This window comes from Salvelinus sp. IW2-2015, linkage group LG13, assembly GCF_002910315.2.
Source record: "Salvelinus sp. IW2-2015 linkage group LG13, ASM291031v2, whole genome shotgun sequence".
In the NCBI taxonomy this organism is placed as follows: Eukaryota; Metazoa; Chordata; class Actinopteri; order Salmoniformes; family Salmonidae; genus Salvelinus; species Salvelinus sp. IW2-2015.
Genome location: NC_036853.1, coordinates 30,659,001 through 30,672,589, shown reverse-complemented (window position 1 = coordinate 30,672,589; position 13,589 = coordinate 30,659,001). Strand labels below are relative to the sequence as shown.

At 42.5% G+C, this 13,589-nt stretch overlaps 1 protein-coding gene across 1 annotated transcript in view; it reads left to right on the top strand.

Moving 5' to 3' along the window:
- The first annotated feature begins 855 nt into the window (after positions 1 to 855).
- Positions 856 to 13,589, top strand: part of phactr1 (phosphatase and actin regulator 1) — a 64,064-nt gene continuing 51,330 nt past the window's right edge. Inside the window, exon 1 of the mRNA XM_023997973.2 lies at positions 856 to 1,047. Coding sequence (XP_023853741.1) covers positions 936 to 1,047 — 112 coding nt within the window. The 5' untranslated portion in view covers positions 856 to 935. The remainder of the gene's footprint in view (positions 1,048 to 13,589) is intronic.

Here is a 13,589-nt window from a genome sequence, read left to right as displayed (position 1 = left end):
ATAACCGAACAAAATGCAAACATGCAACTAGACACAGACACAGACCTAGACAATGACCCAACAAAAACCTGATGCCTATGGCTGCCTAAAATATGGCTCCCAATCAGAGACAAATGAAAGACATCTGTCTCTGATTGAGAACCACTCAGGCAACCATAGACATACCTAGAAACATCACTCAACCATAGACATACCTAGAAACATTCACTCAACACAAACCCATACACTAAACCCAACACCCCTTTTCCATAAAACCACCCGAAACGAGACAAAACACAAACATTCCCAGTCACACCCTGACCTAACTAAAATAATAAAGAAAACAAAGATAACTAAGGCCAGGGTGTGACAAGTGGTTTACCCATACATCTCCATTTTGGATAGATAATTATTCGTGTTTGTTTGTTTAGTGTTTTCCAATTTTCCCAGAAGTGGTTAGAGTCTATGGAGTCTTCAACTACATTGAGCTGATTTCTGACGTGCTGTTCCTTTTTCCGTACTGTATTTCTGTATTGTTTTAGTGATTCACAGTGAAGGCGTAGACTCAGGTTTTCCGGGTCTCTATGTTTTTGGTTGGACAGGTTTCTCAATTTCTTTCATAGATTTTTGCATTTTTCATCAAACCATTTGTCATTGTTGTTCATTTTCTTCGGTTTTCTATTTGAGATTTTTAGATTTAGTAGGGAAGCTATACTGTTAAGATTTTCTACTGCCAAGTTTACACCTTCACTATTACAGTGGAACGTCTCTCTCTCTCTCTCTCTCTCTCTCTCTCTCTCTCTCTCTCTCTTCTTCTCTCTCTCTCTCTCCCCCAGTCATCTCCATTTCTCATCGCCCGCACCACCTACCTACACCGTCTGCCGGTGCATGAGTCTCGTCTCGCGCAGTTCCGCTGGTCGCCAGTGGACGGACGTTGCCCAGCCAAGGAGACCTAAATGGCGGCGTCACCGGAGAATGAGATAGACCGTCGGTCGATCCGGAGAGTCCGGTCCAAGAGCGATACGCCCTACATCACTGAGTCGCGTCTCTCTCTCCACCTGGAGACAGGTAGGTAACACGCGTTCACAGACACGCACACGCACTGTCTGACTGCGTGGACCCAACAGTCGGCTAGATGTGGGGCTCGCGGCTCGACTCACTGTGTTACAGACATTAACCCAAGGAGATGCGTGTCATGGAAAACGATTCGATGTATTTCTCCCATTCTGACAATTGTATCAAATCGAGAGGATTGTTTTATGGCAGACTGACTGTGTAGCGCTGTTACGTTATAGCCTGGGTTAAAGAGCCATGCTGCGTCTTGCTGCTGATGTGGATGTGGTGACTAGGCTGCACAGTGACTCATTCATGCATTGTGTATCAGGCAGCTGATAGAGTAAAAGGTTTCTGTAATGGTTACTGGGATGTTGTTTTAGTTAAGGAGCCATCGGTCTTCAAGGTATTTTATGTTTTATAGTAAGTATACCTTTTGATATGTCTTTGCCCACCTCTGGCTAGTACCAAGTATGTTACTGTACTATTCAAATTAACTTGCCACCAGCTTCCTGTAAATTATTGTGATATCAGAGCAACGATAGAGTACAATACTGTAAAATTAGCCTACTATACTGTAAGAACRTAAATGCTACTGTAATTGCAATATTGGTATTTTAAATTATTTTACTGTAATTAAATGGCATTGGTGCAAGCAAGATGGCTGCTAGGTATTTGTATATTACAACATATTTATGAATATTTTGTGTTCTATGTCTTCTTGCACTTCTGGAGGCCTAAACAAATACTTCCAAACTTGCCATGATTACAAGGTAAAACAGACCAGTAGGACTTGGCAAATTGCTCAACCAGCAAAAGCTTAAGACTTGCTGCCACCATGATTAGTCCCCATTTAAATATTAAATTATGTGGTACTACTACCACAAATCAGTTCAATTGGTACAGCATTCTCTCTAACGGGTCCAACAAATATTGCCCCTTACATGGCACGGCTCAAAAAATGTTCATGAGTCAGCAATTTTTTCCCACCCACATCATTTTCCCACAATGCACAGAACACTTCAGTAAATACACAGAAAACAGAAATACAGTACTTTTTTTGTTAAAATGTATTACAGCAATTGCTAACAGTGTATGTAATTATGTATTACAACATACCAATGATTATTTGTTGTTTTATATCACTTACACTTGTAGAGGCACTGTATATTTATAAGAAAAGGTTTTCAGATTCCAAAAGTACGGTATGGTAATGTATTCTGTGGGGTACAGCATTTCTTACTAACGGGTGCAACAAATATAGCCTYTTACAAGGCATSCCTCAAAATATGTAAATGAGCCAGAGATTCTTTCCCCRCACACAACATTTTTCCACAATRCACCATAATTCCCAGTAAGCTGTTGTAAATATACAGCAAAACAGGTAATACAGCACTTAACTGTAAAATTGTATTGTAAAATTACAGAAATTGCTGTAATTTTACAGCAGTGTAGCTGAATGCCATTGAMCCCCCTTAATGCATTGCTCTTTACAGTACTATAATATAGAATTACAGTAGCTAACTGTACATTTTTTGCTGTAAATGTACAGCAATTTGTTACAGTGTAAGCCTATATTCAACCCAATATCATAGACAACATATTATGAAGAAGAGAGCAGGCTATTCRAAGCCTTTGATATTATTTTCTATGGATAGCCTGTCTTGCAAGGTTAGGCTAACCAACTGACCAGGCATCTTATAGCTAAACTCAATATTCTGCAGTTGGATCCATTGCTGTTTTTAGCAAGATAATGTGACTGCAAGGTTTTTGCTGTCTTGCAGCTTTTCAAATGTCAGAACAGAATGACTTGACTCACTTGCATGAATGCATTTGKACTTGTTCTAGAATCTAGGCTGCATTCTGCCTGTTGAAGTGAGGGTGATGATTTGAAGCATTCAAAAAAGGTGTCCCAGCCAACTGTTGTTTCAGTACCTTGTACTGGTTTGCCTCATTTAAGATGGTCTTGGAAACTGTAAAGAGAAGTTGTAGGCATCCATTGTTGCTATGGTGACTTGGCGTAATTATCCCACCATGATGGTAGCCTATGGAGTCCATAGAGAAGCCAACTGCTTTTGGCTTGAAATCTTGCATGAACTGTTTTGTCTGTCTGAACAGATCCAATTTAAGAGGTTGCTTCTGTTTTGGGGTTTGTGTGATCAACCAATAATAGCTTCTTCTGCATATACAACAGCCAGTAGGCTACTTGCGTCACACGCAAGAGCTGTCCACTCTGTCCCGGTGCTGAAACCGAAGCCACCAGCATTCCAAATCACGCAACAGACAGCCAGATCCCAACAGATTAGCGCAAAATGTTTGTTATTTTCAGAATATATCACAGAGCACATCATTCGTGTCGCCTATTCATCTGAGAGTATAAGGGAAGTGGAACTATAATGTTTGTAGATGTGTGTCAAACGACTTCCTGTATCCTRTGTTATAAATCCCAGTCACGCGGTATTCATGTCGGACAGATGCTAACTCTTGGTGGAGGAAACCCACACGGCTGGCTATTGTTCTGCTCTGCCTGGCACATTTGTCATAGCCAGTACTGTCCTACTACTAGTGTTCAGTTTATTTGCTGAGATTATCGGTATTCCATCGTGGATTATCATTTGATTTGGGGGTTGGGTTAGATCATTTTATGAATTGCTTTAATGTAGCCTAAGCTTGTGGTGATTGGTGAATGTAGTTATTTTCAGTTGACACAAGGTAATAGCCTGCAACAGTGCAGCAGTCTTATGTAGTCAGTAAAGCATGGCTCCATCAGTGCTCCAGGATATTCTGTACATGAACTCACCAACAGTGCTAGCTTGTCTTAAACGGTGCTCTTTCCCGTACTCTCTCACACATTCTCTCTCACCCATGTCATAGTCTCACATGGCAGTGCTCCCTCCAACCCACCTCTCAGACAGTCTAGCTTCTCATAGACACTGTTTTCCGAGAGACACCCACACAGTGATTTAACCCTCCCCCACATAGACTGCACTCACCAATAGTACCATTAATAGTACCGACATACTGAATCMCAACAGAGTCCCAACACAGCTTGGTGGCAAACATGGCACAGATTTAAGGGAAGGATCTGTCTGAATATATTGCCTGTTAGGGCTTTGGTGGTTGTTAATTGGGTATGTAAAATAGCCGTGTTGGGTACAGTGCACACTAGTCACGTTGGTGTCTGATGTGTGACATCACAGCTCGGAGGCTGTCACAGTCAAACCAGTGCCTCTACGCTCCTCTGTCACGTCTTGCTACCAGACTGTACACGTCAATATTATATCCTTCAGTTTGGCAATGTGGCTTACAAACTATATCACTCACTTTTTCTTTTCTCTTCTCATCCTCCCCTTCCTTCCCCCCCTTTGTTTTCTATAGCCTGTCCCCTCTATATCTTCTGTCTCTCTCTCTCGGYCCATTTCTGTCTGGTTGTAGTAGCACTATATCGTTCTGTCTCCCCTCAAGCGGCCTGCCCTCCCACTCTCTGCTTCCTCATTTGTGTGTTTGTATGTTTAAATCCAGAGTTGTTGTAGCATCAACCCACACCTTCTTTTGAAGTGAGTGAGGGTGGCACAGTGCATTGCTATGACTAATATAGCCCTTGCTTCCTCCTCACRTGACATGATTTTATTTMATTTKATTTGGATCTCTTTTAGTCCCCATTTGGACTAATCTTCCAAGAGTCCTTAAACATTAAAATACAATTTATAATACGAACACATTTTCGCATATAACACACTATTACAAACATACATAATATACTAACATAATGACCCAATAAATATTCAATCTAAAAAATATTGATTCTTCATCTACTATAGTCCCACAACATTTCTATGTATTATATTTAAATAGTTTTAAAATAATGTTTACATTTATATATTGAAAGGTTCCTGGTTTGCTCAGATAATTTATTCAATTTCTTTATTGCTCTAAATCGAAATGTTCTTTTGCCTATTTCTCTTTTCTGTCTGGATAACGCATAGATGGTGGACAATCTATTCCTAGCATTTACGGAATGTCTGTCTCTTACCAACTGAATACCGATGTGACATGATATGTGTGTGTGTGAGCGTGAGTGCGTGTGCGTGCGTGCGCACGTGCATGCGCGCTTGCTCTTGTGTGTGTGTTAGGCTTGCTGGCATTATAAACCACTCCAGAAGGTTTGGTTTTGTGCTGCTGCGTTGCACATTAGTCTAGCCCTCAACCTTTTGCCTAGATAAGATTCTTCTGTAGATCATTCTGTCAACTTGCTGCCATTCTAAATGTTCTGTTCTGGATTGGCATTCCTCTGCTGAACATTCCGGTGTGCCCCCCCCCCCCCCATTGAGACCTATCCTGAATGCCGCTGTGTGCATGCGTGTATGTGTTTGTGCATGTGTGTGCGGGTGTGTGTGTATATGCAGTTCTCCAGCAATGGTAAATCAGGTCAGTTGGGTGAGGGTTTAGTGCTGTTCTGTTCACAAAAAACATTATTTCCCCCAATGCATTCATTGCCCTGCACTGCTCTGCTCTCAGCCCAAACAACCATCCCACTGAGACAGCCGTGAATGAGAGAGAGGGGTGAGCAAGGAAGAATAAGGAGAGGTAGATGGAGAGAGAGAGAAAGAGAGAGTGAAAGRCAGAGAGAGGCGATAGAGTGAYAGMCAGTCATATAGAGAGAGAGCAGAGGGAGACAGACAGAGAAAGAGAGKGGGGTAGAAATAGAGGGATAGAGACTGATGGACAGACAGAGAGGGAGACAGACAGACAGAGAAAGAGAGGTGGAGAGTGACAGATGGAGAKGGAGAGAGACAGATGTAGTAGAGAGAGGGGCCAACTTCCTATGTATCTATCATCATTCATTCAATTTAGACTTACAAATTACCAACCCCCCGGTCTCAGGCTTGGATAACATTGGAGGCCCGGTCGGTCGCCACAGAGTTGGGTAAAGCTGCTTTTAGTTTTTTTTGCSCCCTTTATGTGGAACAACTTCCGGAGCTCTCTGAAATGAGATGTTCTGGTCCCCCTTGGCCAGTTCCAGAATAATGATCGGAGACCTCTGTGTTGATAAATGTGTCTGTTTTGTAATTTTGTATATTGTATGTGTTTGATGTATTTATGCATGGCTCATCTGTAAAAGAGACCGTAGTCTCAGTATGACTTCCCTGTCAAAATGGTAACTAATAATAATAAAAGAGAGAGGCCATTTAACGAGACTGCATCAGCAGATAGAGAGAGGGTAATGATGATAATGAAAAGGAAGCATCTTTGAGAGGCTCTCTCTCTCTCYCCCACTGTGTTGACTGTTGACCAGGGCCGAGTTCGTCATCACTGCACAAGAACTCTTCATCACAATGGGCTGAAAGGCCTTCGGCCATTTACTGTTAACATGCACGACTGGACGTTTAATTGCTCAGCTCTGTCTGAGTATTTGCTTGGTATGAGACACACACTCTTAAGAGGACGTATAGATACTTTTATATACGCCCCCCATGCACAAACGTACATACAGTTGAAGTCGGAAGTTTACATACACTTAGGTTGGAGTCATTAAAACTCATTTTTCAACCTCTCCACACATTTCTTGTTAACAAGCTATAGTTTTGGCAAGTCGGTTAGGACATCTACTTTGTGCGTGACACAAGTCATTTCTCCTAAAATTGTTTACAGACGGATTATTTCACTTAGATATCCCTGTATCACAATTCCAGTGGGTCAGAGGTTTACATACACTAAGTTGACTGTGCCTTTAAACAGCTAGAAAATTCCAGAAAATGATGTCATGGCTTTAGAAGCTTCTGATAGACTAATTGACATCATTTGAGTCAATGGGAGGTGTACCTGTGGATGTATTTCAATGCCTACCTTCAAACTCAGTGACTCTTTGCTTGACATCATGGTTTCCCAAAAAAAGAAATCAGCCAAGACCTCAGAAAAAAATTGTGGACCTCCACAAGTCTGGTTCATCCTTGGGAGCAATTTCCAAACGCCTGAAGGTACCACGTTCATCTGTACAAACAATAGTACGCAAGTATAAACACCATGGGACCACGCAGCCGTCATACCGCTCAGGAAGGAGAAGCGTTCTGTCTCCTAGAGATGAACGTACTTTGGTGCGAAAAGTGCAAATCAATCCCRGAACAACAGCAAAGGACCTTGTGAACATACTGGAGGAAATAGGTACAAAGTATCTATATCCACAGTAAAACGAGGCCTATATCGACATAAGCTGAAAGGCCACTCAGCAAGGAAGTAAGCACTGCTCCAAACCGCCATAAAAAAAGCGGTTTGCTCCGGTTTGCAACTGCACATGGGAACAAAGATTGTACTTTTTGGATTATTGTCCTCTGGTCAGATGAAACAAAAATAGAACTATTTGGCCATAATGACCATCGTTATGTTTGGAGGAAAAGGGGGAGGCTTGCAAGCGAAGAACACCATCCAACCGTGAAGCTGCGGGGTGGCAGCATCATGTTTGGGGTGCTTTGCTGCAGGAGGGCTGGTGCACTTCACAAAATAGATGACATCATGAGGCAGGAAATGATATGTGGTTATATTGAAGCAACATCTCAAGACATCAGTCAGGAAGTTAAAGCTTGGTCGCAAATGGTCTTCCAATGGAAACTGACCCTAAGCATACTTCCAAAGTTGTGGCAAAATGGCTTAAGGACAACAAAGTCAAGGTATTGGAGTGGCCATCACAAAGCCCTGACCTCAATCCTATAGAATATTTGTGGGCAGAACTGAAAAAGCGTGTGCGAGCAAGGAGGCCTTCATTCGGCTCAGTTACACCAGCTCTGTCAGGAGGAATGGGCCAAAATTCACCCAACTTTTTGTGGGAAGCTTGTGGAAGGCTACCCAAAACGTTTGACCCAAGTTAAACAATTTAACGGCAATGCTACCAGATACTAATTGAGTGTATGTAAACTGGGAATGTGATGAAAGAAATAAAAGCTGAAATAAATCATTCTCTCTACTATTATTCTGACATTTCACATTCTTAATATAACGTGGTGAWCTTAACTGACCTAARACKGAATTTTTACTAGGATTAAATGTCAGGAATTGTGAAAAACTGAGTTTAAATGTATTTGGCTAAGGTGTATGTAAACTTCAGCTGTATATACCTGCATGCACACACACATGCATGCACGCAGATACACACGCTCCTCTCTCTCTCCTTTTTTGTGTCTCTCGTTCACACTCGCACACACACACACACACATACACACACACACACACACACACACACACACACACACTATCTGTGAATACATTAGCCGGGCCTTGAAGAAAAACACAAGGACTGTCAAGCTGGTCTGCAGTACAGAGGAGAGGAGTAGAGATGAGCTGCCTATTCACAGCAGCCTAGTCACCAGGCTCTCTATCACTGCTGCTCCTCTTAACAACACAAAGGAAGAGGAAGTCACACTCTTCCTCTCTGGCCAGGGGGTCCAGACTCACAGAGTCAGTTTGAACAAGACCGTGTTTTTAGTCTAGAGATAATTCAGAGCTCAGCTAACTCAGAGATATAACAAGGGATGAAGGTTTACCCTTACAGAAAAACCACATGAATTTCACATGATTTAATGTGAAGTTGACATGATAACATGTGCAACATGTGATAACATGAAAATACACTTGACAGCATTTGAGCGCATGTGGAAAAATTNTCACATGATTTAATGTGAAGTTGACATGATAACATGTGCAACATGTGATAACATGAAAATACACTTGACAGCATTTGAGCGCATGTGGAAAAATTATCTCATGTTAAATAAATGTGACAACATGGGGATGCAAAATACCATGAAACTACACGTGAAAACCCAGGTGTCAAATGTAGTTGAGAATATTTTACTTTAAAAGGCATAATTGACTTTAATTCAATTTAAACAGTCATGGTCCACTGCAGGTTTTGCCTTGCTCCCGGTTTGTTCCAGGGATGTCCCTAAGAGCCTTTCTTAGAATATTGTCATGGTCCCCTAGAAGGTTTTGTCTAGTTGTGGTGAAAATACAGTAAATCTATAACAAGTTACTGTTTGTTTACAGCTAAATTAAGGTGTTCATTTGAAAGAACAGTATGCTGATGTGTAATGATTACTTGGGACTCAACCTCAATTAGAATTTGAACTCGCAACCTTTCGGTTGCTACTTACCTGATGTTCCTGTTGTGCCACCAGGTCTGTGGACAGAACACAGATTGGCTATACATATATTGCCAAGAATATATTTTTTAACTTTGCCTAATGTATAAACAACAGCTTGAAGGTTTTATTTTTATATAATGACAGTATGCTGCTGTATTCTAATTTCATTTAAGGCTATGGTTAGGGTACAGTGCTGTTCCCTAGGGTACAAAAAAGTCAAAGGTACACTTCGCAGGTACACATACAGTGGTTCTTCCTTTAAAAGTTGCGTCATACTGCAACTACAGCTTGCGGCATGATGCGGAATGGTATGGTATCGTTGGAGTGCGTGACGTCATAGTATTTTACTGTCAGCCATTGTTGCCATTAATGCTAGTTTGACCACCAGAGGGCATCTTTGAGAAGCTAATTATTATTATTGAAATTACGTGGAGCTGTAGGCCTAAGAGTCCTATTTGCTGTAGATGTTTTTGCGTAACTTACTTATTGGCATACAGGCCTACTTCAATATACAGTATATCAATCATTCATTCATTTGTGTATGTCATCTCACAGCATACAAGTCATGTCTTTAAATACAGTCAAGCATTTTAGTTATAAAACAAAATAACAATGGGAGCCTTGAATAATTAAACAAGTAATAAACCGCAACATGTCGGCATAAGTGATTGAATTCACAAATGCATTTGACTGTTTTTAATATTGGCTGTTCTAAAGATGTTAAAAACTTTTTTTGTTAGTACAGACTATCTGGGATTGATTATAATTTGTTAGTAAAATATTATTGTATTTGTTGTGCTGTTTATACTGTTAGAAATGTTGCTTAGTTAAATTGATTAATATTATTGTGTTTCTATTCCAGGAAAAATAATCCTAACATTTCCACACCCTAATTGTAGGCTAACCAATACCCAAATGGAGATTCAGTGAAAAGAAAAATCTGATTGATTTATCAAGACCAGTCCCCTTTTTTTGATTGTTTGTCGTCCTCCCGTGTAATTTTTTATAATTTTTTTTTGTTGCATATATTTCAATATATTTTCAATCTCTTTTTCCATTTTTAAATGAAATATACCTTCCGGCAACCCGCCTCACCCGATGTGATACGGATCTGCTATTTTTAGACCTTATAGCCAGAACCTCCATCAGAAGCTAACCAGCTAATTAGCTACTAGCTATTTAGTCATTGTTAGACACTGCTAGCGGCCTTTACCTTTTGCCCAGACACCTGCCGCTTTTAGCCTGGATAATACTTGCCAGCCTGCCAGTATCGGACTGTTTTTCTCCACTACAACACCGGATTCCTGCCGTAAGCCCTGGACCATTACTCCTGATCATCACAGCTAGCTAGCTGCCACCGAGTGGCCCAACCCCAAAGCTAGCCTTGAGCCAGGCCCACCTCCCGGCCTGCTCAGTGGATCCTATGATCACTCGGCTACACAGCTGATGCCTCCCGGACTCTTCACTAACAGGACTAGAATCCACTACACCACCAGATTATTGCCGTAAGATCTGGACCTTTGCATCGGATCATCGCTGCTAGCTAGCTGCTACCGAGTGACTATAGTGGCTAACGCCCTTGTCCCGAAGCTAGCACCAGTTAGCCGCGAGCCAGGCCCATCTCCCGGCTAGCAAACAAAATTACTCCAGCTACAATACATCTTTTGCCAACTGGCCTGGACCCTCTGTCGACACAGAGCCCTGTTGTTCCATCACGACCGGTCTGCCAACGTAATTTCATCTGGTGTCCGGCCAGAGCAGATGCTTCTACTAGCCCCGGCCTACTAACTAAAAAATAATAAAAAAATGTTGAACGCCGTGTCTCCTGCTTGCTAGCGTAGTAACGACTACCTAGCGGCTTCCCTGTATCATCTATTGCTGTTCACTGGACCCTATGATCACTTGGCTACATAGCTGATGCCTGCTGGACAATTCATTAATCACGATACTCCATTTTGTTTATTTTTGTTTATCTGTCGGCCCCAGCCTCGAACTCAGGCCCTGTGTGTAGTTAACTGACCCTCTCTGCTCATTCATCAACATTTTACCTGTTGTTGTTGTCTTAGCTGATTAGCTGTTGTTGTCTTCCTCGCTGTTGTCTTAGCTAGCTTCCCAATCAACACCTGTGATTGCTTTATGCCTCGCTTTATGTCTCTCTCTAATGTGAATATGCTTTGTATACTGTTGTTTAGGATAGTTATCATTNTCCCAATCAACACCTGTGATTGCTTTATGCCTCGCTTTATGTCTCTCTCTAATGTGAATATGCTTTGTATACTGTTGTTTAGGATAGTTATCATTGTTTTAGTTCACTGTGGAGCCCCTAGTCCCACTAAACATGCCTCAGATACCTCTTTTGTCCCACCTCTCACACATGCGGTGACCTCACCCAGCATAACTAGTGCGTCCAGWGATGCAACCTCTCTTATCATCACTCAATGCCTAGGTTTACCTCCAATGTACCCGCRCCCTACCATACCCCTGTCTGTACATTATGCCCTGAATCTATCCTACCACGCCCAGAAATCTGCTCATTTTATTTTCTGTCCCCAACGCACTAGACGACCAGTTTTGATAGCCTTTAGCCGTACCCTCATCCTACTCCTCCTCTGTTCCTCGGGTGAWGTGGAGGTTAACCCAGGACCTGCGTGTCCCCAGGCGCTCTCATTTGTTGACTTCTGTAACCGGAAAAGCCTTGGTTTCATGCRTGTTAATATCAGAAGCCTCCTCCCTAAGTTTGTTTTACTCACTGCTTTAGCACACTCCRCCAACCCTGATGTCCTTGCCATGTCTGAATCCTGGCTTAGGAAGRCCAGCAAAAATTCTGAGATTTACACCCCCAACTACAACATTTTCCGTCAAGATAGAACTGCCAACGTGGGAGGAGTTGCAATCTACTGCAGAGATAGCCTGCAGAGTTCTGTCATACTATCTAGGTCTATGCCCAAACAGTTCGAGCTTCTAATTTTTTTAATGAATCTCTCCGGAAATAAGTCTCTCACTGTTGCCGCCTGTTATGACCCCCCCATCTATTTTCAGAGTTCGCTCTGTTAGGTGACCTAAAAGTGCTTTCCTCACCATCTTAAATAAGCATGCCCCTTTCAAAAAATGTAGAACTGAGAACAGATATAGCCCTTGGTTCACTCCAGACCTGACTGCCCTCGACCAGCACAAAAACATCCTGTGGTGGACTGCATTAGCATCGAATAGTCCCCGTGACATGCAACTTTTCAGGGAAGTCAGGAACCAATACACGCAGTCAGTTAGGAAAGCAAAGGCTAGCTTTTTCAAACAGAAATTTGCATCCTGTAGCTCTAACTCCAAAAAGTTTTGGGACACTGTGAAGTCCATGGAGAATAAGAGCACCTCCTCCCAGCAGTCTACTGCACTGGGGCTAGGTAACAGAGTCACCACCGATAAATCCACGATAATCGAGAATTTCAATAAGCATTTCTCTACRGCTGGCCATGCTTTCCTCCTGGCTACCCCAACCCCGGCCAACAGCTCCGCACCCCCCGCAGCTACTTGCCCAAGCCTCCCCCATTTCTCCTTCACCCAAATCCAGACAGYTGGTGTTCTGAAAGAGCTGCAAAATCTGGACCCGTACAAATCAGCTGGGCTAGACAATCTGGACCCTCTTTCTAAAATTATCCGCCGCCATTGTTGCAACTCCTATTACCAGTCTGTTCAACCTCTCTTTCGTATCGTCCAAGATCCCTAAAGATTGGAAAGCTGCCGCGGTCATCCCCCTCTTCAAAGGGGGTGACACTCTAGGCCCAAACTGTTACAGACCTATATCCATCCTGCCCTGCCTTTCTAAAGTCTTCGAAAGCCAAGTTAACAAATAGATCACTGACCATATCGAATCCCACCGTACCTTCTCCGCTGTGCAATCTGGTTTCCCAGCTGGTCATGGGTGCACCTCAGCCACGCTCAAGGTACTAAACAATATCATAACCGCCATTGATAAAAGACAGTACTGTGCATCCGTCTTCATCRACCTGGAGAAGGCTTTCKACTCTATCAATCACCGTAGTCTTATTAGCAGACTCAACAGCCTTGGTTTCTCAAATGACTGYCTCGCCTGGTTCACCAACTACTTCTCAGATAGAGTTCAGTGTGTCAAATCGGAGGGCCTGTTGTTCTCGGGCCGACTCTTTTCTCTGTATATATCAATGATTTTGCTCTTGCTGTGGGTGATTCTCTGATCCACCTCTATGCAGACGACACCATTCTGTATACATCTAGCCCTTCTTTGAACACTGTGTTAACAAACCTCCAAAYGATCTTCAATGCCATACAACACTCCTTCCGTGGCCTCCAACTGCTCTTAAATGCTAGTAAAACTACATGCATKCTTYTCAACCGATTGCTGCCCGCACCCGCCCGCCCGACTAGCGTCACTACTCTGGACGGTTCTGA